Raw genomic sequence first — 26,262 nt, 5'->3', positions numbered from 1 at the left:
GGTGGGGGTGCCTCAAGGATCTATCCTGAGCCCCACCATTTTTAACATTTATATGGCCCCTTTGGCGAAGGTCGCGGAGGCATTTGGAGCCCGGGTCATTTCATACGCTGACGACACCCAGCTCCTGTTTACCTGCAGGAAGGGAGAGGTTTTTGACGGCGGCAGAATCAGAGACTGTTTGAGTGCAGTCTTTGCATGGTTTCAGGACCAGAGCCTGAAATGCAACTCGGATAAGTCCGAGCTGCTCTTTTTCGGCTGTGCCCCTGACCCTGGATGGAAGTCGTGGTGGCCCCCTGACATGTTTCCTCCAGAGAAACCTTCCTCCCAAGTAAAAAATCTGGGAGTTGTGTTTGACGACAGTCTCTCTTTTCGTCCACAAATTACGGGTTTAGCGGGGAAATGCTCCGGCATTCTTAAAATGGTGAGAAAATTTCTCCCACTGCTCTCCCTACAATACCGCAAGAATGTTGTTCAAGCGCTTGTGGGATCGCGTTTAGATTATGCTAACGCACTTCTTGCCGGACTGCCTAAATATCTGGTGTCCAGATTACAAACTGTCCAAAATTCAGCGGCCAGGGCAATTTCTGGCCTTCCACGGAGAGTCAGCGCCTCTCTGCTGCGTGGCAGGCTGCATTGGCTATCAATGCCTTGCAGAATCAGGTTTAAAATCCTCACGCTGGCGTTTAAAGCCCTCCACTTTACGGGCCCGGCTTACCTCAGGAAGCGTATTGCTTTCTACGTTCCCCGGAGGAAATTGAGATCTGCCGACCTGGCTAAGGTGGAGGTGCCAGTGATCAAACGAGTGCGGATGGGAGGCCGGTCTTTCCAGTTCATGGCAGCCCGTTTCTGGAATGAGCTCCCTCTCTCACTTCGCAAGGCTAACAATCTTCTGGCCTTTAGGAAGGAGCTGAAGACCGTCCTTTTCTCTGCATAACCTGTGCGTCGATAGTGTATCCGCTTCTGGGTTTTCTTGGTTATGTTCAGGCCTCTTTGCTAAAGCGCCGGGACACCCGTCCTGGGTAGCCGTGCGCTCAAAAAGAGCAGTATTAACATAACATAACATAACAACATGGTGCAGTGTTCAAATGGGGAGAGAAAAAGGTCTAACTAATCCTATCCCTTCACGGAACAGCTGAAACAGGGATGCTTACTAGCTCCAATAATAATTCTCCATCTATATAAGCGATCTACCAGGGCGTCTTTCTCTAATTAAAAATTACCCACCTAAATTAGCACATGTTGAAAAACTCTGTTTAATGTATGCCGATGATATCGTTATACTTGACCATACCCCGATAGGTTTGCAAATAACCCTGAATGAATTAAATCTTTATACAATCGAACATTTTCTGGTGCCAAACATTACTAAAACTAAAGCACTCCCTTTCAGTGGCAAGAGGAAGGCTTTATCTTATACATGGCCGTTAGGAGGCGAACCGATCGAGAAAATAAAAGAGTATGTTTATCTGGGCCGTATTTTTACCTCTAATTTACAAGATACAGCCCACCTCCAACACTTAACACTATCAATGCTACAGCAATTCAACCTCTGTGCTGCAGATCCTTGAATTCCATTGTTCATGACGAGCTCAGCTCGTCATGAGCACACAAGCAGTGTACTGCATGACGAGCTGAGCTCGTCATGAGCATGGACGGGGTTAAGTCTGAAGGCAGAATCCCATGTTGGGGCTCTACAGAGATTGTATCTCTCTACGGGAAACAGACATTTCACACCAAAGGCTGGAGGAACATGGTATGAAAATTCCTCCGATTCTATAATTTGCCATGGAATTCTCACAACTTAAAACATGGCAATCTATAAAAGTAAAGGAAGGAACCATACTCCGAAAATGTGTTGCATTCTGTACCAATCCAAGAACTACGTCTCGAGCTATCGGTAATTGGAATCTCTGCTAGAGTAATTGCAAATATCATCAGGTGGGCGTACAACTTATGCAGAGCCAGACACCTTAAGGCATCTGTTAAAACTGGAGACTTTTAGAGAGGAAGCGTCTGGGTATACTTTTAATAGGAATTTGGAAAAAGCCTGTTAGGTTTCTCAATGCACTGTTGCACTTTGACAGGAATGGTCTCCAGCACATTTGAAATTGTTTTTAAAACCTTGGGCCCCTAGAATGAGTTATGAATTAGATAAAGAGCATTGTATTCAACTGAAGCATTATAAAGTGTTTGCAGAAAATATAGAATTTAAAACCTAAGCTCCCTATTTACGTTTTCAAATAGAGCACGGGGTAAGGCGCTGTAGCATATTCTTACATTTGGGTATACTCCCCCTAGCAACATTCTTAGCTAGCTGGGAAGGTACAAATAATCCCAGAGGCATATGTGTTTTATGTAAAGATGGCGACAAGTCTTGCTACACATTTTACTAATCTGTTTCAATGCGAGTATAGTAGCGGCACGACGTCGAATATATAATTCCAATTAAATTAAAGTATAATGCACTTTTGGCCCAAGATTTAATTATGTTGTGTAACTCTCCAGTCAATGCATTTATATGTCATAACCTGTATAAGTTTTTTTAAAGTTTAAGTTTTCTGAAGCTGTTTTAAAGTTAATCAGAAGTTTTTATCTTAATTTGTGTTGTATGGGTAGGCGATAGAACATTGTAACTGCTCGATTTTTTAGTGTGTTTTAATGGAAAATGCTGTATGGGTTGGCAATAGAATATTGTTACTGCTCCATTTTATAGTGTGTTTTAAAAGCAAGGGTTTTATCATCTAATCATTTTAAATTCAATGATAACAATTTTATTTCTGTATTTGTTGATCTCAGTTGAGGTCTGAATCAAATAAAATGTACTTACTTACTTACTTACCCCGAATGACCACGGACTCCAAGCTATTAATGAATGCCCAAGTGAACAAACGAGCAAGATCTAGCTTTGCTACTATAAAAACACTGCAATGATTCTTCCCCCATTTGGGATTTCCACCCAAGGTCCAAGCTACCAACTCTCTTGTTCTGTCTAAAATCGATTACACCACTAGCCTCTACCACGGTTCACCTTTAACTACCATAAAAAGAGAACAATGGATTCAGAAATTAGCTGCCAGACTACTTTTACATATCAAACCACAAGACCACATCTCCCCTGCCTTGAAAGACCTGCATTGTTTAGTGGTTGTCAGAAGATCCATGTTCAAGCTGCTTTGTATCACCCACAAAGCGATACATGGAATGTGACCACTCTTCATCAGGAATAAAATCACCAAATACATTCAGTAAAGGAACCTCCGATCTTGAATGGCACCTTGCCTCAAAATCCCAAGATACAAGAAAAAAAACATGGGTGGCTCAGCCTTCTCTGTAGAGGCAGCCAAGCTATGGAACTATTTACCCCCAAAAAAAGATCCACAGACGACCACCTTATCTTCAGAAAACTACTAAAAAATTGGCTCTTTCCCACATAAGCCCCATATGCAAACATAATAAACCACATATCCCTCTGTATATAAGCATTTATTTTTACATACATATGTACATAGGTATGTATGTGTATTGCTTTGTATCAACATGTGGAAAAATTATGCATTAAATGTTTTATTTTTTCAATACATTAATACTTAAAGGCCAGATTTTATTCATTGCATCTTTTATCTACATATATTTACTTCCTTTATGCATCTATATACCTTCCATGTACTTGAATCTATATATGTATTACTATTTTGCTAATTCAGCATATCCACAGCACTACTCTATTACAATATATCCTATACCTCAACTCACTAACTCATCTCAAACCTCTTTCTAATACTCTTTTCAATGCACTACCCTATTTTTCACCCTATACCTCTATTACTATATATCCTCCTCCTCCACTCTTCCAATCATTCCAAACCCATACCACTACTATGATCCCCAAAATAACCCTTTCAGGACTCTTCCATTCTCTACCTCCCTGCATCGTCGCATACCTCTTTTACTATACTGAGCCCCCAAAACAAGCCTTTTTAAACTCTTCCCTCCACACCCCTTTTACTCATCCCAAGCCTCCTCCTACAACTATGACCTACAAAAAAATAGGTATCCTTCCTTCTCTCTTCTATTCCTCCACTATCCTCCTCAATCCAAAAAAAACAAACGAACATGTCCGCTTTTCAGATTATTTTCACATTTTGCTATACTAATTCACCACTTATCCTTTATGGGTACCAAAGAACTGTGTTACTCACAGAAAAAGTGTTTTAACACCTCTTCAGGGGTAGCAAGCACTATATAAATGCAAACCCTTTTCCCTCTTTTATCCCTCCACTATCATTCTCAATCTAAATAACTGACTAATATCCACCACTCAAATCTCTTTCAAATTTCACTATACTAATTCAACACTAATCCTTTATTTTGTTCCGGAGAAGCATGCTACTCGCCAAAAAAGTGTTATAACACCCCCATCAGGGGTAACAAACCCTATATAAATGCTCACCTTTCTCCATCTTATATCCCTCCGCTATACTTCTAAATCGAAATAACTCACTAACATATGCATCACTCAAATTACTTTCATATTTCACTATACTAATTCAACACTAATTCCTTTATGGGTTCTGGAGTACCGTGCTACTCGCTGAAAAAGCGCGTTGATGCCTCGCCAGGGGTAGTAAGCGCTATATAAATGCAATTACAATTACAATTGCAGTTTATGTTCCATCCTCTAATACACTGCTAAACTGTAATAGAAAATAGCTAACATGCTATTCCATAAAGAAACCACAAGTATATTGTGTAAACCATGGTAAAAATTAAATAGGTCTTCCTATATACTGCTTTAGCAAAGTTAGCATAACACCTCTAAAATAGCAGGAGAGACTCAATAAAAGCTGCATTTATTTTTATATTCTATGTTACTATTCATATTTTATGTGCTTGGTCAGTAGTTTAAAATAAATATTTTAAAATATATATCCTGTTTCTTAGTGTTTTCGAGTGTTATTTTCATCAATGAAAGAGTGGTTGGAATTCCACTACTTCCCTGAACTCATCTGTCCTGATTTATCATTACAACAAAACACTTCCTATGCATTATTGCTCATTGGGGTATTTGTGGGTTGCAGTCCAAATGGACATGTATTTCATACTGGCACAGTGACTAAGTCCTTGCAACTTGGAGTGAGAAATTAGTGCCCTGTGACTCTGGGACCAGAGGAAAGGCCGCAGAGAACGCTATATCTCTAGAGAACGTATTGTTAATTACAATGATTTTGAACTCCCCCACATCCAGGATAGTATAATAAGAAACCCAAATCTGACTTCTTCTTTTGGGTCTTGGATAATGCTGCTGTGTTTATTAGATAATTTACAATTTTATTATTTATTAGATAGCCTGATGTCTAGCAGCAGAGCAGAGGACTGACATTTTTATCCCAGCTTTAATTTTAGCATTTCTTTTCAGTTCAAGTCAGCTTAATAGCATCTTAGCAATACCAAAGGGAATGATGGACGGAGCATTTGAGAAAATCAAACACTCACCCCCAGTCAACTGATCTGGGTTTAATCCATCATCATTCTTTAGGTCACTTTACCACCCCAGTTCAGACATGGCAATATGCAAATCAGTCTGACCCTGTGCCTCATGGGAACAGTCCAGCCCGAACTGCCAAGGCATGTCTTCCCTGGACCGGAAACAAGCATCCTGGGACCGGTTTCTGGCTAATCAGCCGTAATAAGACAGGCTAGCTTGAATCCAGTGGCAAAGTGAGCAAGAGACCCATGTATGGGCATACCCTGCCAACTTGGGACGAACAAAGCGATACCAAAGGGGATGATGGACGGAGCATTTGAGCAAATCAAACACTCACCCCCAGTCAACTGATCTGGGTTTAATCCATCATCATTCTTTGGTATCGCTAATATCATCTTGGGCCAAGATTTCCGAGCATTTTGCCCTGATTTTGCCTAACAGAATAGACGCAGACCAGTGCAAACTCTTTTCTTTTTTTTGTTATTTACTTTCCAGCACAAAACTTGCTTTGTGCTGGAACGCTGCCCAAACGTAATGCAAAGCAGCGCACTGCTTTGCATAACTGTCTTTCAAGAGGCGCTAAATGGATTCTATAGGGGTGTTCCAATGCAACCATTCATGCTTTTTGAAGCAAAGCCCTATGGTAGTCGGGAGACTGCCCCAGCCTGAAATTTCATCATGGCTGACACCAGCGACCCGGAAGTGTGGAGGAGCAGCAACAAACAGTATCAAGAGGTTGCCTAGGAGTACCACGGCTAACAACCCAGACGTGGCGGGGAAAAGGTGTGTGGAAGGAGGAGACTGTACGGCAATGGATTGCCCAGCCGAAGGAGAGAAGACTGAGGAGACTACACCGGAGGAATTCCACAGACCATCTAAGCCTGTGGAGCCAGAGGAAGTAGCCGAGGATGAGAGGATGCCGCCCCATCTGCTGAGACTTGAGGAGAGGATGCCTAGCCAGTTTCAGGTAGTGAGGAGGCCCGCAACCAACATGATATACCGAAGGCAAGTAAATCCACCTACCAAGAGGGACAGGAGGACACTGTGGTTCCCAGTGCCAAGACCCAGGGAAAGGTCCTTGGCCCCAGGCCAGTACAGCTTGTACATTTCTTGTCTCTACGGAGGTGGTGGTCGGGGTGCGGCTACCAGTTCAGCAAATACCATTTGGGTGAAAGGGGGCATGCTTTAGGGATAGAGCCCTGTGCTTGTCACATCCATGGTGGTGGGCACTAAAGGTAAAATAGGGAGCCCTAATAAATCAATAGTTAACCTGATATGTGCTTTTCTCGAGGTTATCAACCCCTATAACTATCCTCTAAGTTTCTGGGAAAAAGTACCGGTGACTACAAGGTGGAGCGAGGAAAGAACAGAAGGGGAATCGAGCACTGCAATGTATCTGTGAAAACCCTAAGTAGGAGAAGACATCCATTGGGAAAGAGAGAGCTCTCTGAGCAAGACTATGAAACAAAATAAAAATGCTGAATCTATACCTTCGTATGTGTATCTGTCTAGGAAAGACCTCACCTATCTACTAACATTGGAAGACAGGGTTTTACACCAAAAAGTAACGCCGCTTGAAGCAGGCGTTAAAAAGGAGACATGCTTTTATTTCTTGTAATGCTTCTCACTTTGCATGTGTGCTGTACTGTACAGCACATATCCAATGTGGGAAACATTTTCTATAAAGTTAGTCTATGGATAGTATTTTGTACCCTACCAGAACAAGACCTGTTCCAGACTCACTTCCTGTCAGAGCCTAAAACGTTCATAGACATTAATCCTTTGGTGTTTTGGTTGAATTTTCCCAGGATGCTGAAATGCTTCATGACATAAATATAATGTTGTTGGTAGTAACCTGCATGTAATTATGAGAAATGGCCCTATCCACAGTAAGGAAACAAGAGCAAATGCAACAATTGTTTTTGTATTGTGTTAACTGTTGTTGACCCTAATTAGAAAGGAAAATGCGGGAAGGGCAGCTAATTTTTGATTTCCGAGTATCATTGCTTCCATGTGTATTTTATTTATGTCATGTATAGCTCTTTTCATATTTCAATTTTTCATAATATTGTTAAAAATATATTTCTAGATGCACTTTTATGAATGCATCATGTAAATTGAGTTTGCGCACAGACACAAGAAATGTACACAGCCCCTGAGATGGTGAACACTGTTTAGGTCTTGTAATGTTCCAAATGCAGATTCATTTGTTCTGTTCAGTTGCCTGTCAAATGCTCATTGTGGTGATAAGGTTTTAATCAAATCATTTTTAACATCATACGCATACTTTCTGTGTGTAGTTGTAGCTTGATTACATGCAAACACAGTTGTCCTAATATTCAAGTGTGAAATGACTCTTAAAACATTGCCTTTGAAATTTGGAGCAATTAAGTATAAATCTGCACAAGTAACACGTTTCCCCCTATTTCAGAAACTCTCCAGCATGACAAAGGTATGTGAAATTGCATTGATAAAAGGTTGACAGCAATCACAAATCTAGTCAAGGTAGACGAGACTTCTTCTGTTAAACAACTTGTCTGAAGATTGTTACTGCCTGACTAGAATAATTATGCGTAAGATGATGTTGGGATCTATATTTTGTTCTATAGAGGGCTATTAGCTAGACAATGTCTCTTTTATAAAAGAGCAGAAGACCTATTTCCAGTGATCAAGGAAATGCCCACTCTGCAGAGCAACAAAAAAAATCCATGATGCACACCAAGGGATTTCACTCAAATTAGATGCTTCAACTCCAGATTGAATATCTTCAGAAAGGCCTATTTTGAAAATAATAACTTATTGGTTGCAGTCATATAAAGTTTTTTAGCTTACATTTTTATTTACAAATGTGGATACAGTCATTTTTGATCTCATGTATGACATCATGAATATCGTCAATAAATATATGTCAATTATCATTACGGGATGTCATGATTATTTTGATAGTTCACACTCAGGCTTTTCTACTTCCATCATTTTGTGTTTTCCGGACTTCAGACCTTTTCATTCTTTTCCCTTTTCAGTATTTTCTATTTCTTTAATTGAAAATTAGAAAAATCACAAATGCCTAGAAATACTAGAAATGCCTTCAGCATATGCAACTGCTGCCCAGGGTTGTTTATAAATGTTAAAAAGATCCCATCACTATGATAAAGGAGTTGGCACATATGCTGCCAAGATTGTCTTGTCGTATTTTGCTTTAATGTCTGAAAATCCTGTTATTGTTTTCAAAATAAAAAGTAGGATAAGATAAACTCGGAACTCCGATACTACAGAAACTCAGAAATCAGACCATAGATTAAGAGGGCCTTCAAACCATGACTATCAAAACAAACGTTTAGCCAGTTTGCAGCACAAGCCTCTGTTGGAGGCAATAGTGGGGAGAAGTGGCCTGCAGCTGGCCACTGTTTATCTTCCAGCCTCGCACGGACTGCTAACCTGGGATAGGAAATAGCTAACTTGCTATTGCATATCAAAACCTTAAGTATGTTGGGGGAACCATCTTAGAAACTCAACAACAGACTTGCCATGTGCTTCTTTAGCAAAGTTAGCGTAACACGTCTAAAACCATAAGGGAGTTAGGACAATAAGGAATCAATAATAACGTAAAAGTGTCTACTAACATTAGTAGACAGGATCTTTGCACCCACAAATAATGCCCCTTAGTTGCAGGATTTAAAAAGAAGAAATGCTTTTATTCCTCTTAAAGATCCTCCCATGACATGTGTGCTGTACAGCACACATGCAACATGGGAAATGCATTAAAGTTAGTCTAAGCATAGTATTTTGTATTGGAAGGTTATCCTTCCAGCACAAAACCTATGCAAGACTCACGCACACACCCTTACCCTTTGGCGCAAAGGTGTTTGTACAGCGCTCAGATTCATTTGTTCTGTTTAGTCCTGAATGTCAAATGCTGATTGTGGTATGACGTTTTCAAGCTCCTCATTTTTAACATCATACCTAATAATTTTTGTGAACGGCTTGAGTTTAGAGAATAACATTTAAGCGCAGTTGTCATAATATTCAAGCGTGGAACAGCTCTTGAAAGTTTGCCATTGCAGTTTGAAACAATGGAGTATTAAATCAAAACAAGTAACACTTTTGTCGTCTCTCTTTCAGACACTCTCCAGAAGGAAAAAGGTAAGTGAAATTGCATTTAAACAAGGGTGAGGGCAAGCACAACTCTCCTTAAGGTAAAGTACTTCTGTTCAACAACTTGTCTGATGATTTTACTGCCTGTCTTGCATCATTTGCTTATGATGATGTTAGGAAAAATATTTTGCTCTATAAAGGAACCACAAGGCAGACTAAGGGCCCAATCTACAAAGCTTTTTTGCCATCGTAAACTGTCTGATTCCCAGAATGTGGCCTTTTGCAACCACAAAAAAGGCTTTTTACAATGTAGAAAAGGCAAATTGTGATTCCAAATACCAAATCTAAATGGTAGGTATTAATGTTTTGCGCCTAATTCCAGTCACTAAACAGTAATACTTTACTGTCAGTTTAAAACTGGTAGTAATCCATTCACATAGAAGAAAGGGTCCTTAGGGAAACCCTTCCCCTTTGAGCATGTTAAAAAAATATTTTTTAAGAGCAGACAGTGGTACCATGGACAGCAAAGTTACATTTTTGCTTTTAAACGCCTCCCATTTTCCTTAAAGGCAAATGGGCTGCATTAAAAAAAAATCATTGCTCTATTAAAAAGCAATTACAGACATTGTAGCCTGCTGACCTCAGCTGCGATTCCTAATGGCTCAAATTGCGACCTACCTCATTGATGTGCATGAGGTAGTTCTGCTTGTGACCTATTAGTAATCGCTAATGTAATTTGAATGAGGTTCAAACATTATAATCCCGGTGCCTATTTGTGATTAAGAGACAATTGCAATTAGGAAATCGTTATTCCTAATGTTTGCACGAATATGTGACGTTTTTCCCCATACAAAAACCCCGCATACCATCACTCCGCAGAAATGATTCCGCAAATACTATCACTCCATGCCTTTACAACGCATGCCTTTACAACACAATGGCATGCATGTTAAAGGTATACTCATTGTAAAAGTTTTAAAGGTCAGTGAGAATACCCTGCAAAAAACACTAACCTACACTACACAAACACTACCCTAAACTACACCAACACCAAAACACTACCCACAACCCTACACTACCTTACACTACACTAACACCACCCTAAACCCTAAAACACTACCTACACTACACAAACACTACCCTACACTAATACTACTCCAAACCCTAAACACTACCCTACACTACACATACACTACCCTACACTACACAAACACTACCATAAACCCTAAAACACTACCCTACAATACAAAAAGACTACCCTACACTACACCACACCACAACACTACCCTAACCCCTAAAACACTACCCTACACTACACATACACTACCCTACACTACACAAACACTACCCTAAACCCTAAAACACTACCCTACACTACACATACACTACCCTACACAATATTAATACTACCCTAACCCCTAAAACACTATCCTACACTACACATACACTACCCTACACAACACTAATACTACCCTAAAACTCTAAAACACTACCCTACGCTACACATACACCACCCTACACTACACCTACACCAAAACACGACCCTAAACCCTAAAACACTACCCTACCCTACACATACACTACCCTACAGTACACAAACACAACCCTACACTACACCCACACCAAAACACGACCCTAAACCCTAAAACGCTACCCTACACTACACATACACTACTCAATACTACACACACTACTATACACTACACCCACACCAAGACACGACCCTAAACCCTAAAACACTACAAATACACTAACCTACACTACACAAACACGATCCTAAAACCTAAACACTACCCTACACTACACATACACTACCCTACACTACACAAACATGACCCTAAAACCTAAAACACTACCCTACACTACCCATACACTACCCTACACTACACAAACACTACCCTACACTACACCCACACCACAACACTACCCTAACCCCTAAAACACTAGCCTACAATACACGTACACTACCCTACACTACATAAACACTACCCTAATCCCTTAAAAATTAATGCTCATTCCCCCTTACCTCTCTCTCCTCGTGGTTTCTCTCTTTTTCTTCTCGTATTTTCTCTCTGCTTTTGCTTCCTCAATCACGTCCTCTTTCTGTCAGGGGCGGTGCACATCGATGTGAGGAAATGGAAAAGCTTGATTCCTCACAAAGACGTGGATCGCCCAAATTCTTTTTTTTTACATTGTATGTGCATTTACCATGAATGCCTTTACAATGATTTTTGTTGTAAAGGCATGCATGATAAATGCACCTGCGATGTAAAAAAATGCGGAGTAATGTTATGCGGGGTAGGGGACAATGCAGAGAAAAGGTATGCGGAGTCAAAGTCCGCGTGATAAAACATTTGTTATAAAGGATATTTACCGTTTGCACATCTGGCCCTATTTCTCCTTTATACAAAAAAAGAGGTTCCCTATACAATGAGCACAGCAATGCCCACTCTGTATAGCAACACAAAACACCTAGACGCACACCAAGGGATTTCACTCAACTTAGACTCCTCAACTCCATCTTGAAAATCTTCAGAAATGTCCATTTAAAATTCATAACTTATCATTGGCTATCTAAGCAGACATATCAAAAGAAAACATTTCTAAATTATGGTTGGATGTTTTAAACAGTTTTGAGGTTTACAAATCTGAACATATTGTTGCTTACATACATTTCAAGCCTTTTTGTAATCTGCATTGAATTTATTACTAATTTACAGACCCCTAACCATTATGGTGCAAGGCAACTTGATAGCATATTCTTTAAAAAAAACATGCCAATTATTGAGAGATTTTAGAAACGTATAATAATCGTGAATGTCAATGTGGTAGGTCATTTTGAAACGCATAAATTATCTATTGCTATGAGAAAAGAAATATCTTATGAAAATCATTTTTCAGACGTTTTGCAAAAATGAATAGGAATATTAAGAACATGCTCCTAGACAGCTGAAACAACCCTTTGTCTGTCTACTTTCACCAGTAGGCAATGTAGAAATACATTTTACATCCTCAAAACAAGATTAAATTATTCTTCTATATATCGTCTCTGAAAGGTAAATTAAAGCAAGAGGTAAGGTATAAATTGAGCAATATTTGATAGAGCTTATGTAAAAGCAACTTCTAGTGAGCTCATATTTGTTTTTGTCTACACAGCAAAGTTGTGATGGTCTTTCTCTTAAAACAGTGGCAGTAGATGCTTTTAAATCTCTGTAAGTGGTATTTTGCTGTCACTGTACACAGTAGATCTTCTTCATAGTTCAAACTTGGAAATAGTTTTTGTGCATCATAATCAGGAAACTTATTGGCTCATTGCCTAAAGCTCTCAATTTTAGAAATCCTTCTATTCCTAAATGCTCTGATTTTGGAATATTGTCTAGAACATGGGTACTTGAAACATTTTCCCAGGGGACAAAACGTTGGGTGGGTGATATGCCCGAGGGTCGCATTGATGTCAGCGGCATGGCGGTTGGGAGAGGGGGGGATCAGCGGTAAGGTGGGTGTAGAGGAAGCGAAGCAAACACATCTGGTGGCTGAATTGAACAATGTAATACCATAAAACCTGGGATTATTCCCAGCTTCCCCCTTCTGTGATTTCTAAGTTTTGAATCCCATGTTTATTTAACCTGTTCAATACAAATGACACAACCTCTTGCAATAGGTATAAATTACAGGGTACAAGTTACAAAACATCTTGTTAACAGTGACGTTCTTTAAAGAGGGCTTACAGTATCATACATGTTCTATAATAGAAAGTGAGAAGTATTTGAGATGTCTAGAAATATTAGAAATGCCTGTACCATGAGTACCTGCTGTGCAGGATTGTTTATAAATGTTAACAGTATCATTATGAAAGAAGTTGGAACATTTGCTGCTTGATTGTCTTGTCCTATTCTTACTTTAATGTCTGAAAATCCTGTCATTGTTTTCAAAATAAAAAGTACGATAAGATAAAATCGGAAGTCAGATGAGATAGAAACTCAGATATAGGCTCATGCATAAAGAGCGCCTTTGAGCATTGGCTATCGAGGTAAAAGTTATGTGGCAGTGAGGAGATGTCGCCATCAGCTGGTGACAGTTTATGTTCCAGTCATGCACACACTGCTAAGCTGTGATAGAAAATACCTAACTTGCTATTCCATACCAAAACCACAGGAATGTTGTGTGAAGCATCTTAGAAACCCAAGAGCAGTTTTGCTATGTAGTGCTTTAGCGAAGTTAGCATAACACCTCTAAAAAGCATGAGGGACTCAATAACGATGGTAGAAATGTTCTTGCAGTTTTCTCTGACTATGACATGCTTCACTGCATTTATTTTTATATTCTGTGTTTTATGTACTAGGCAAGTAGTTTAAAATAAAGAGTAAAGTTATGTCCTGTTTCCTAATGGTTTTGAATGTGTTATTCATCAATGGAAGAGGGGTTGTAATTCCACTGTGTCACTGAACTCAACTTATCGTAATCACAAAACCATCCCAATGTAGTCTTGCTCACTGGGTTATGTACAGGCTACAGTCCAACTGGACATATAGTTCATTCTGACACATTGAATAAGTCTTTGCACCTTGGCGTGATAAATTTGATCCCTTTAACTCTGGGGTAGAAGAGGCGCCGTGGAGAATGCTATATCACTAAGGAATGTATCAAATATCGTAACAATCTGATATTCCTCCATATCTAGGGTGGTATAATCAGACTCCCAAATCTGACTTTTTCCTCTGAGTATTGGCGAATGTTTGTAGGGCCAATTCACAAAGGGCCTTTGCATTCGTGGCAGGGGCCTGCAGTCATGGCAGGTTCCCGTACTTGTGGCGGGGGACGTGCACTCCTGGTTTGACCTCCACAATGAGTAACAGCAGTGTAAAGTTTCTGACCTGAGCGCAGGCCCCCTCCACGTCTGCGGGCCTCTGCCACTGGTGTGGGAGTCATTGTGAATCGAGCCCTGTGTATTTATTGGCTAACCTGATGCCTAGTAGCACAGGATTTACATGTTTATCCCAGCTTTAATTGTAGGATTTTTATACAGTTCAAGTCAGAACAATAGCATCTCAAGCCCAGTTTTACAAACATTGTGCGCAGTGTTTGTGTCATAAAATTGAACCAGACCAGAGCAAAGTTTTTTTTTGTTATTTACTTTCCAGCACAAAACTTGTTGGGCATTGAAAAGTTGCCTAAAAGTAACACAAAGCAGTGCTAATCGCCGCTTTGCGTTACTTACCTTCAAGGGGGAGTTACATGGATGGTACATAGGCATTCCCATGCAACCATCCATGCTTTTTGATGCAAAACCCTATTAACTAACATCAGAAGACAGGGGTATGCATAACCAAGTACACCCCTTTGAAGCAGGAGTTAAAAAGAATAAATGCCCTCATTTCTCCTAATACTTCCCACTTTTCATGTTTGCTGTACTGTGCAGCACACATCCAATGTGGGGCACTTTTTTAGAGTTAGTCTAACCATAGTATAGGGTAACCTACGCTACTCTCACACACACACACCCTTGCACTCTGGCCTAAAAGTGAATGTTTGGTGGTCAGCACCCTGATTGTGCACCACTGGTAAAAAGAGGGGAAGAGAGAGCCATATCTCTGTTGATATGACGCTGTCCTTCTCTCTCCCTCTCATGAAAAACAGCGTTTTTGGGTGCTGCGCTGATTGTGTGCATGTTTTGTAAATCTGGGCCTTAGTGAGGGATTTCTCAAGGGTATACGGCTGAGCAGCATCCAGATACCTTTCTTTATCAAAATGCTTCTGAAATCTTACAGGACTTTCCAACTGACACATCTGAGGAATATAGGTGTGAGCTAAAATTATACCTTATTGCTGCTGATGGAAGTGGACTTTAGTATCATCTATGCTAGGGGATACATAAAAAGCAAATAGAAGAATGAGAGCGAGACAGATCTAATGTGAGATAGCTGCTTGGCGTCAAATGTTAATATGGGACTTATAATAATGTTAAATTCCTCAGAGACTGTGTCTGATGGAGATTCTGTAAGAGACCTAAGAAGTGACACAGTGCTAATCACACAGATGAAAGTAGTAATCCCCTTCCTATCTAAGCCTAGAACTTTCCTAGACATTATTCCCTCTGTTTTTCTGGTTGGATTAGCCCGGTATGCTAAAATTCCTTTAGACATAAAAAAAAATGGCTGTGTCCACAGAAGCGAAACAGAATCAAATACATATTGGTTTTTTTAATGTGTTGGGTTTGGTGACCCTATTTGAAATCAACAATGTTAGATGGGCAGCTATTTTTGGATTTCTGACTAGGCCTGGGTGTAAAATTCTGCTCTGCGTGCAGAATTTGCAGAATTTATTTTCAGTGTGTGCTCTTGAGCCGGATGTTAGATCTGGGGGTCTCTATTTGGCAATGGTATTCACCTTTGTCCAAATAGGGACCCTTACTTCTAAGTCAGGATAAGTGGATTACACTGCTAAATAACCCCTGCTCACCCCCTTGGTAGCTTGGCATGAGCAGACAGGCTTATCTCAGAGGCAGTGTGTTAAGCATTTGTGAATGTACACAGTAATACACTGAAAAAACTACAGATGGACACAACACAGGTTTTATAAAAATAAGTATTCTTTATATAGACTTAACACAAGACCACAAATGACAAAAATCCACGAAACTGTACTTAAAGTTGACTTAAAGATGATAAAAGTTGCTTAGTTCAAGTTGATGATAAATGCGACAAAGTTCTCAACAAAGTACCTTGATGCATAATGCAAAATGAACAAAAGGCTCACAAAAGCGGAGATGCGTTGGTTCCGTGATCCGGGGGGTATGGTGCTTTGCGCCTCAGTGCTTGCGCAGAGTAGGGGATGCGTTATGATCCTTACCGGTGCGGGGATGATGCGTAGGTTCTCGGATTGTGGTCCGGTTGCGATGCGCAAGATGGCGCTTCGATGCAATGTGTTGATCTTGAGAAGATGGCGACCTTGATGCGACGATGGGATGATGATGCGTAGACGCCCTGGCAGCCTTGCGAAGACTCTGTACTTTAGAGCCACGACAGGCCCTGCGACACGCTTCTCCGGTGAATGTGATGGTGACTCTCTCGATGGCGTCACGCTTCTCCGGTGATGCGACAGCAGGCAGCTTTGACAAAGACACACTTGCTGGGAGATGTGTCGGCAGTACGCGTCTCCGGTGATGCGACGATTACAGCTGCGGCGGCATCACGCTTCTTCTCGATGCGTTGCGCTTCCAGCTGTAGAAAATATAAACCTTCTCAGGGGTATCACTGATACTTGGTCCTTTTAAACCAACAAAGAAGAAATTGTCACAGAAGCTGAAATATAAAAGTAACATCTTTATTAACCTCAAATGAGGTAGACTACGTCACACAGAAGCCTTAGCAACTGAATGAGGCAGTCTCAGGAGTACAGAAAACTGGGGCCTTATATATGCTTAGGTTTACATAGTGAGCATAAGATCAAGGGGCAGTCCTTGCTCTAGTAAGCATGCAAAATGACTAATATGAACATGCAAGATCTTCTTGCTCATCAAAGTGGGAGGAGCTAACAGTTGCTAATTCGGGTGAACACATCCTGACATTTACAGACCAGGAACAGTTGCAAGGACAGCTGCAAGCTCAACTGAACATGTGCGCAGGTGGAAGTTGCTAAATATAGTTAGTTTCTAGGCAGATTACAAAAGCAATCAACACTAATGGAGGACAGAGCAAATGGCAAGCATGTGGCAGTACATGGCAAACAAGATGGCTGCCAAAAATACAAAATGGCTTTCAGCTCATGCTAACAAATCCCTGCAATATTTAACAGATGGTCCTTTTAGCATGAGCTAAAGACATTCCTATGTTCCAGTAGGAACACAGAAAATATTTGCACATTAATTTTCATAAATTGATCAATATCCGAATTCATTGCTAGGTAGGCATTTTCCATTCTAAACATTTCATTAAGCGGGTATATGTGAAGTATAAGCAGGAATACAAAGAGAACAAAGCATTGGGTCATCATTAACATACAGATAGCAGGAGAGAGTAATGACCACTATTACAAACAGAATTATCATTTTTCCTATTCCTAAGCAAAAGCAAATCCTAAAATCATCTAGTAAACATTTTCAGGGCTCCTATGTATTTCAGTGACCATCAATTTCAGTTTCAGAATAGCTAACAGGACATCTCTAATAAAAACATTTTCCAATTGACTTTTACGTGTTCCTTTTATGAGGGCCTGAACATTAATCATTTTTGGAACCAGGAGGACCACATAAGAATTAGGACGAAGAGCTGCACAGGGCTGCTCCTCCTTAAAAACGGGATGACTAAAGGGATACATTATTGACAAAAAAGAAGAAGTCCTTAGGGAAATTGAAGCTGCTGTACAACCAAGCCAGAGGGGAGTCATCTCCCTGTGTCCGTTTGAGCCTCACAGGCAGGCTCTTGTTGTTTCCACAGTGGAGCTGCACAACTCGCAACTCAAAAATCACAGCCCAGTTTCAAGGGAAAAGTCTCTTCTTTAAGGATAGGGCAGTCACCCACCAGGCAAATGCTCTTAGCGATCCTGTCCAGTGTCTCAGGCAGTGCACCAGTTTCCTTCACTTCATTCTAACAGGCACCAGAGACACAGCACCAGTACCCTAATCTCAAGTCCTTCCCTAACTCCTGTATTGCTCTGCTGGCGCACTGCTCATTCGTTGGGGCCACACATTGCATCCAGTGTACCCAGGTATCTCTTAACCAACAAACAAAGGAGCAAACTTGCATTCACTTTAGGACCAGGGTTCAGAGGCCTGATGCTAGGATCTCTGAAGCAACCCTTGTTTCAAAAGGGGTCACCTTAAGCAAAGCCTCCTCGCCATTCTGGTCGGTCTGTGACTCTCAGCTGGGCATCAAATACGTGATGCACGATTTCTCCTTTCTAATTTGTGACCCCATCTTTTGCCCAAGACAGTGACAGGGGTACGCAATTCATTTCAGGGCTTCCACCTTCACTGAGGTCCTCGTTGCCAGGAATACCTGTGCTCCTTACCTTCACTTTGGGTTCAAGCAGGACTGGTGCTGACGCTGACTCCCCAGGCTGAATCTGATGTCTGGGCCCCTCTGGGAATGGTGGTAAGGCAGCAAAGATCTATTGGTGGACAGAACAAAAGGTCTTTAGACAAGGCACAGAAACAGTCTATCAACATAGAGTATAGTCTCTGAATACTTCCTAGTCTTGGGATGCCCCATATATTAGCAAGGCACCCAAGAACCACTTTCATCTATCTATGTGAGAGTAAACAAAACAACAGCATGGACCTATTGGCAAGTATAAATGGAACTCTTTGGTGAACTGACAAGAGCAATACATCACCCAATCCCAAGCAGCCAAGGAAGTCTGTATTCATTTACTAAATTGTGAGGAAAAGAGAAAAACAACACAGTCATACCCTAAATCTTTACATTGGTGTATTCCTGTGTACTAATCTGAAAACCCTAAAAATAAAACAAGGAAATGTTCTACACTTTTGCTCATCAACTTTACATTACTTGTACAGGACTGCAGACACTTCTAAAATGATTTCTTCTTAATAAAAGCACCTACATTGTATGCTTAGGACCATGCCCTCATGTTATAAGAGCAACAGGAAAATCTAAAACTGCTTATTTAACCGGGTTTCCTATCTATCAAACAACATTTCCTTCAAAACATTTTTGCTAAGGATCACATGGGCATCTTCCCTGTGTTTTACTTTTCATGATCAAAACTATGCAACATTGGCTCTAATAAGGACTGTCAGTTTACTTACACAGACTAGCTAATAAAAAACTAGCAATGCCCTTACAAAACTATGTAGCATGAGTTTACCATACAATAATAGAGTTATCACCAAAGACTTGTAGAACAAAAACTACCCACATCTAGTTCCCCTTAAAGATCAAAATAAGGGAACAGCAATCTAGACTACTGATCCTGTCATAATTTCATCAAACAGGATGGGCAGTAACATAACATATATACTTATTCATTTTATTAATGCTAACAATGTTTAAAACAGTTTTACTGAATAGCCAATTAAATGTCTCATTGCTATTTCACAGACAGTTTAGACAGGCTAGAAAAATTGAGAAAAAGAGAGAGCAACCTACATATTACCTAGCCTTAATTTGTAGAGGAGATAGCCTCCTTCCCCCATTTTGATAGTAGGAAACCTGAAACAGGTTTAACTTCTGTCAACACTATCAACCCCTATATGTAGCTACTGGGCATAAACAAACTTATAGGAGGTAGATAGCACATTTCGGAGAACTAAAAAAACATGAATACCCAAACCCCAAACCCTTTGAGCAAATGTACAAGTGAAACATGAGGGCAAATTAATTCAAACTAAATTTCATTGCCTCAGCTTTTAAGCATTAGTGCTGTATAAATATGGCACAGCTCATCTGTTAATCAAAGTTCACATATCCCATTATATCGTTTTCTATCATATGAGTACATAAAGTGCTTGCTTTTGCCAAAAAAAGTAAAATGTCTCCTTTTCTCCCCTGTCGTCTTTCAAAAAGTTTGAGAGGTTAAAATGTCCGAGCAGACCTTCTCTGGGAGTCCTGCCAGGCTTCTAAATATAGAACTGACTTTTAACTCTTCCCAGCTGTCCTATTTTGTATTCAAGGGTGTCCATGCGGCTGTCCCAATTCGTCTAGAGACAGAAAGCTGGAAAGCACTTATCCCCTTGTTTGTAGTTAAAAGAATACCTTCTGCTGGTTTTTTATATTTATTTTCAATTGTAAGCAGTGTGCAGTATACTTGTCTAACAATATAGAAGTCAGCTGTTTGTATTATATCTAAATGTATGCATTTACTGAAGCCTAAGGCAGGTTAAAAGCAGCTTTGAATGCATAATTTGTTTTTAAATTAGTGAATTTTGCCCAATTTCAACTTTGATATCTGGGGCACTTAAAAATGAATATCGTATAATTTTTTGCATAATTGTCATCCTCAGAATGTTCACTTCATAGTCCAGGAGTTGGAAATTAAAAATAATCATATATACCCCTATAAAAATGAGTTTTTTACGCCTGCCTGGAGTGATATTTCATATATACATTTCCTCATTATGTGATAAAACACAACTTAAATTAAATGTGAATGCTTGGAGGTCACACTATGATTATTAAGCTTTATAAATATTATAAAACGAATTTAAAAGCACCTATTTTTTTAATAAATGTTTCATAATTAATCTTTTTTTTTAAATAAAACTAATCATTTTGATAATTCCACAAAGGAAAAGCAAGCTTCATTCCTTGCCTATCATATTTAGACGCATTCATTCATAAGCCTAAGCATAGAAGCCTAACTTGAAACATGAAAAGTTTTGTGCCACTTTTTTAAAAGGACAGTCATTATTTAACATCAGAACCATGAATGTGCTTATGTAAAAAGGCTTTAAGAAAGGAGATCCCTACCTTAAATGTTTTGCTGTTATCTAAAATAATGAACCTGATTTTTGTAACTTTTTAAAACAGCAGTCTGAAATGCAGGATTTTACCACATGTTTGCACTGCAAAATCCTAGCTGAATCAACATACCTGTCTCTCCGTGGCCTACAATCAAAAGAACAGCTGCTGCTCGGGGGCAGTTAAAAGACAGCTGTTGGAAAGCTTTTAAGCACGGTGACAGTCTATTTAAAACTGATGCATTTCTAGTTTTAAAATGTGTGTGTAGTTCAGCAACATCCAATTTACTCAGATGATGAGTTTACCTGTTAATATCTAATACAATGTATCTAAGAAAAATACTGCAACATTTTATAATCATTTATTTATTGCAAAAGACACAATTTCATTTTCGAGGCCTATTTTATTCCTATTGAATGTGAATTCTAATATTATCTTTTAAGAATTGGCAGTTTGTACATGTGCATAGTTGCTTACTCTATAAATGTATTAGTAACATGCAGTTATTTAGCATATCATATGTTTCATTTCTGGATTTTTATTTAATTTTTATTTAATATTTATTAAATGACATTTTGCATAACAGACTGATGACAGCAAGAAAACACAAACAAACACAGAGAGCTCATTCCAGACATATACGGAAGGGGTCATACACTCAGGACACATAATACAGTGCGCTTAAGGCTAGCAATCCTTACACAAAGAGCGCAATCGCTATTTACTCGCAGAAGTTGCAATGTAAAACCAAGAACCACATAGACATTTAAGCACACATTTAACCCACAGATCAACACTTAGGACAGAAACAAAGGACAGCCCACACACTGTACTTAAACCAAACCATTTGTAAATACTAGTTGTAAGTCATATTTACAAGAAGAGCTTCTCAATAGTATTCCAAAAGACTGCAAAATAAAACAACCCAACAGACTGTTTTATTTCCAAGAAACCAAAATACACTCAATTCACTAGCTTTGGCTGGCAGAACACCAAAAAATCGCTCTGCATATCTCCATTTATAAACGTGCGCAGAAAAGGGTCCTTGTTTGTATTATTGTCATATTTTAATTCCCTGGGGATAAGTCACCAAGGAAGAAATATGTTTTTATACCTAAACCTATTTAGGTATTCCCTCAGGGGAGCCGGCGAATTTAATTCACATCTCACTATGGTACCTCCAAAAAGCAACACATTCTTCGATGTGTGCTTGAAACAGGCATGCCAAAAATATTGCAACATATGAAAATATTATAATCAAAGTAGCGCTTAAGGTACTCTTCGTACGTTGCGCCGTTCAAACAAATTCAAACAGGGACAATTCTCCTCATTACCTGCCTACACAAATTGCAATTCGTATATCTATCCCATACAAATCCAAAGTAGGCCAACACAAATTCCAAAATTCCAAAATTCCAAAGCCACAGTAAGCATTACTAAACTACCTTACCAATCCAAGGCATCAAACCAACAGCAAGCGCCGCAGAATGACTCTTACCAAACAAATGGTTGCCCAAATTCTGACTGCCAAGTTCTGAATGACCTAACGGTCATTTTTAGAATACTCAAGCCAAAAAGGTTCTCAATCAGGAGTGACATCATGTGGAGGTTAAAAATCAGGAAGATCAGAAATATACTGGGCTGCAGAGACAGAGAATCCCCAGAATCTCCGTGCACAGAGTACCTCCTTAGTAGAATCATGTCCTGTCCTCCTCAGTAGATTTCTGTCTCCTGACAAGTTCACTCCATTAGATAGCCACTTCTCTGATGAGGTCCACGTTGGAGCGCCATTTGTAGAAAATGTAAACCTTCTCAGGGGTCTCACTGATACTTGGTCCTTTTAAACTAACAAAGAAGAAATTGCACAGAAGCTGAAATATAAAAATAACATCTTTATTAACCTCAAATGAGGGAGACTACGTCACACAGAAGCCTTAGCAACTGAATGAGGCAGTCTCAGGAGTACAGAAAACTGGGGCCTTATATATGCTTATGGTTACATAGTCAGCATAAGTCCATGGGGCAGTCCTGGCTCAAGTAAGCATGCAAAATGACTAATATGGACATGCAAGATCTGCTTGCTCAACAAAGTGGGAGCAGCTAACAGTTGCTAATTCTGGTGAACACATCCTGACATTTACAGACTATGAACAGTTGCAAGGAACGCTGCAAGTTCAACTAAGCATGTGCGAAGGTGGAAGATGCTAAATATAGTTTGTTTCTAGGCAGATTACAAGAGCAGTCAACACTGAGGGAGGACAGAGCACATGGCGAGCATGTGGCAGCACATGGTAAACAAGACGGCTGCCAGAAATACAAGATGGCTTTCAGGTCATGCTAACGAATCCCTGCAATATTTAACACAGCTCCAAGTGACACGCAGGCTTTGGAAAACAGTTTTCCCCGCAAGGAAACTGTGAGGGAAGCTGGAGATGAAGTCTTTTGTCCCTGAGACTTCAGCAGGAGGCAAACACAAGTTCAAACCCTTGTAGAATATTCTGTAAGATGATAAAAGTCCTTAAAAAGTTCCTTCTCCTTTCCTTGGCAGTGACGAAACCACTGCAGGCCAACCCAGCAAACAGCATACTGGTAGAGGGGCAGTCCAAACTCCCACAGCTTTCTTGGTTCTTCTCCTTGGCAAAAGGTTTCTTTTTTTTTTTTTTTCCTCATTTGTCTTGGCTCTCTTTGGGAAGCACCAGCCACCATGCGTATCTATCACAAGCAATTTCTGGGGTTTATATCTGGATGTTTATATCTGAATTTGAATCCTAAGATGGCCGCCAAGTAGGAGCTCGAGGAAAGAGCTCCTGGGTTCGGGATAACCAAACGCGGTTTAAATCCCGGGTTAACCCAGCCTTTCCTCCCACCAGACTACCAGTGAAATATCTAGGAGATCAAGGAAGGAGAAATCAACTTACCCAGGTGTGGGTCGACCTCAACTCTCCGGATCCGCCACCCCGAGGATTACGACACACACTCGTTGTGCTGAGTTGCTGCTGGTCGCCAAACCGTGTCTCCACATCGCTCATCAACGACGTAGCTCGCCACCTAGATGACGGCCCCCAGGATCCTCCGTCCACTGCCCGTGTTCGGCTTGATTGAAGTCGGCAAAGGACGCTGTGACGGGGGTCCTGACCTCCGGGGCTTCTACCTGCTTCGACATTGGGCGCTCGGTTCGCCTGCTGTCCATGCCTGCACCGGTGCCTTGCTAAGGTTGCCTGGGTCCGGCGAACCGGAGTTACGGCGCTCCGCCCCCCTGCTTGCGCTGGTTGCTCCCCGGACCAAGACCCGCTTCTTTTTCCCTCTTTGACGTTTGTGAGGGGATTCCAGGCTGCATTGGGGCCGCGGACGGAAGGGTGAGTCTCGGCTCTTCTGCCTCCCCCCTCCTTGCGACAGACCGCCGCGCATCGCGGGAGCCACCGCGAGCTGCTTGCCATTTGCCAATCTTTAGCGGCTTGTTCTGTCCCTCCCCCCCTGCTCCCAGGGTCGGGTTGAGGCTCCGGTCCGACTGTGGTTTAAACTCTGTTTTGGGCCCCTGCCATTTCCCTTTGGCCCGGTGGATGCTGGTTTTGTCCGTTGGGTCACCCAGTCAACGCAGACACCCCCTGCTGTTGGGAGTGATGTAAACAACGCCGGCATAAGCCTATTCTATCGAGCACCATACAGAATTAGGCTCGCTGTACAGTTAAGGTGACAATCTGCGGTGGGTCAGAGGTGCAACCCGAAAGCTGGTCTGGGAACTGTTGAATTATTTTTATGTATTGTTTCCTCATACCAGCAAAATTAATTAGTTAGGTAATCAAAGCTCGACCTGCCCGACCCTACAATGGCTGCCGCCGAAGACGTCGACATTTGATTTTTTTTCAATATTTCACTGTATTTGCCAAGATTCTGCTCAATACTATTAAGCCCGAACTTTCATAATTGTAAATTGATGTCGAGTTTCACTACAAACTACCTAATTCCGACGTGTTCTCAAAACATGTGGCGCCCATTTTGTCCCCACTAATCATTAACAATCATTTTTACTTCCATTTTGCCTTCCTTCCCCTATCCTGGTGTTGTGGTCCTACTCGCCTAATTAGAGTAATAGAAATCAAAAATGGACTTATTGTTGTTGTCCCTCATGCCTAATGGACTAATAGAAATCGAAAATGGACTTGTTGTTGTCCCTCATGCCTAATGGACTAATAGAAATCGAAAAAGGACTTATTGTTGTTGTCCCTCATGCCTAATGGACTAATAGAAATCGAAAAAGGACTTATTGTTGTTGTCCCTCATGCCTAATGGACTAATAGAAATCGAAAAAGGACTTAATAATAGTTACGGCCATCTTTGACTGGAGCACTGAATATTATTCTCCTTTGTAATAATCATTTTCCATCTTCCTACTTCCTATCCTCTATTTCCTTCTATATCTTTCTTATATATATTCACTACCTACCCATTTTCTATGCTACTTTTAATACCACCCACTTCTTGACAGATTTATTTAAACACCCTTTAATGCATTTCCTCTCACTCTGACTCTTAACCTTTATCTTTCTGTTGTTATCCTCTGAGGCGGAAGCCGGAGGACTGTATTTTCATCTGTTTTTAAAAACTGCACCATTTTCACTTCTGTTAGAATTTTAAAGACCTTAGAGCTCACCTGCTTGGAAGCGCTGACCTGAACGCGCCCTCACAGACCCCCCCGACCACCCCTGACACAGCGACCCCAGCGCTGAATCAGGAAACGCCCAAGGCGGTAGCCACGCCCACTGCGAGGCCACCCCCACCCCCAGAGACTACAAATGTGCCGGCCATACCAGCGCAGCGGACGAGCGCAGCGGGAGCGCCGTTTGCGCGCCGAAGGCGCGCCTAAGGCAAGCCCGTCTGCGCCCGTCTGCGCACGACCGGGCCTAGGGCCACTACCCCTGCCGGATACAGCTGCCCCTAAGGTAAGATACTCACATCGGGAGTTACTAAGTCTCAGACCCCCCACCCCCTCTTGTAAATACACTCACGACCTAAATGGACCTTTCATCCGCTGTACCCTCTGCAAGCCAATACAACGCAAATTACTTATAAAACCTCACAAGCCTGCTGCCCTGATACTGGCCTCACTTAACTGCCGTTCGCTCCCCAAACATGCGACGCAGATCAACCACCTCATTGAAGACCAAAAGATTGATATCCTCTTCCTCACGGAAACATGGCTCGCCCCACATTCTGAGGCAGACATGGTGCTAGCAACCCCTCCAGGCTTCCTCATTCAGTCCC

General features: G+C 40.9%; 1 protein-coding gene across 1 annotated transcript in view; it reads left to right on the top strand.

Moving 5' to 3' along the window:
- Nucleotides 1–26,262, top strand: part of LOC144752361 (butyrophilin subfamily 2 member A2-like) — a 613,785-nt gene that overhangs the window by 522,864 nt on the left and 64,659 nt on the right. Inside the window, exon 17 of the mRNA XM_078640296.1 lies at nucleotides 9,608–9,628. Within this exon, the coding sequence (XP_078496422.1) occupies nucleotides 9,608–9,628 (21 nt within the window). The remainder of the gene's footprint in view (nucleotides 1–9,607; nucleotides 9,629–26,262) is intronic.

Source organism: Lissotriton helveticus, chromosome 5_1 (genome assembly GCF_964261635.1).
Source record: "Lissotriton helveticus chromosome 5_1, aLisHel1.1, whole genome shotgun sequence".
Taxonomy (NCBI): domain Eukaryota; kingdom Metazoa; phylum Chordata; class Amphibia; order Caudata; family Salamandridae; genus Lissotriton; species Lissotriton helveticus.
Note: the sequence above shows the minus strand (reverse complement) of the source record. Positions and strands in the feature narration are given on the sequence as shown.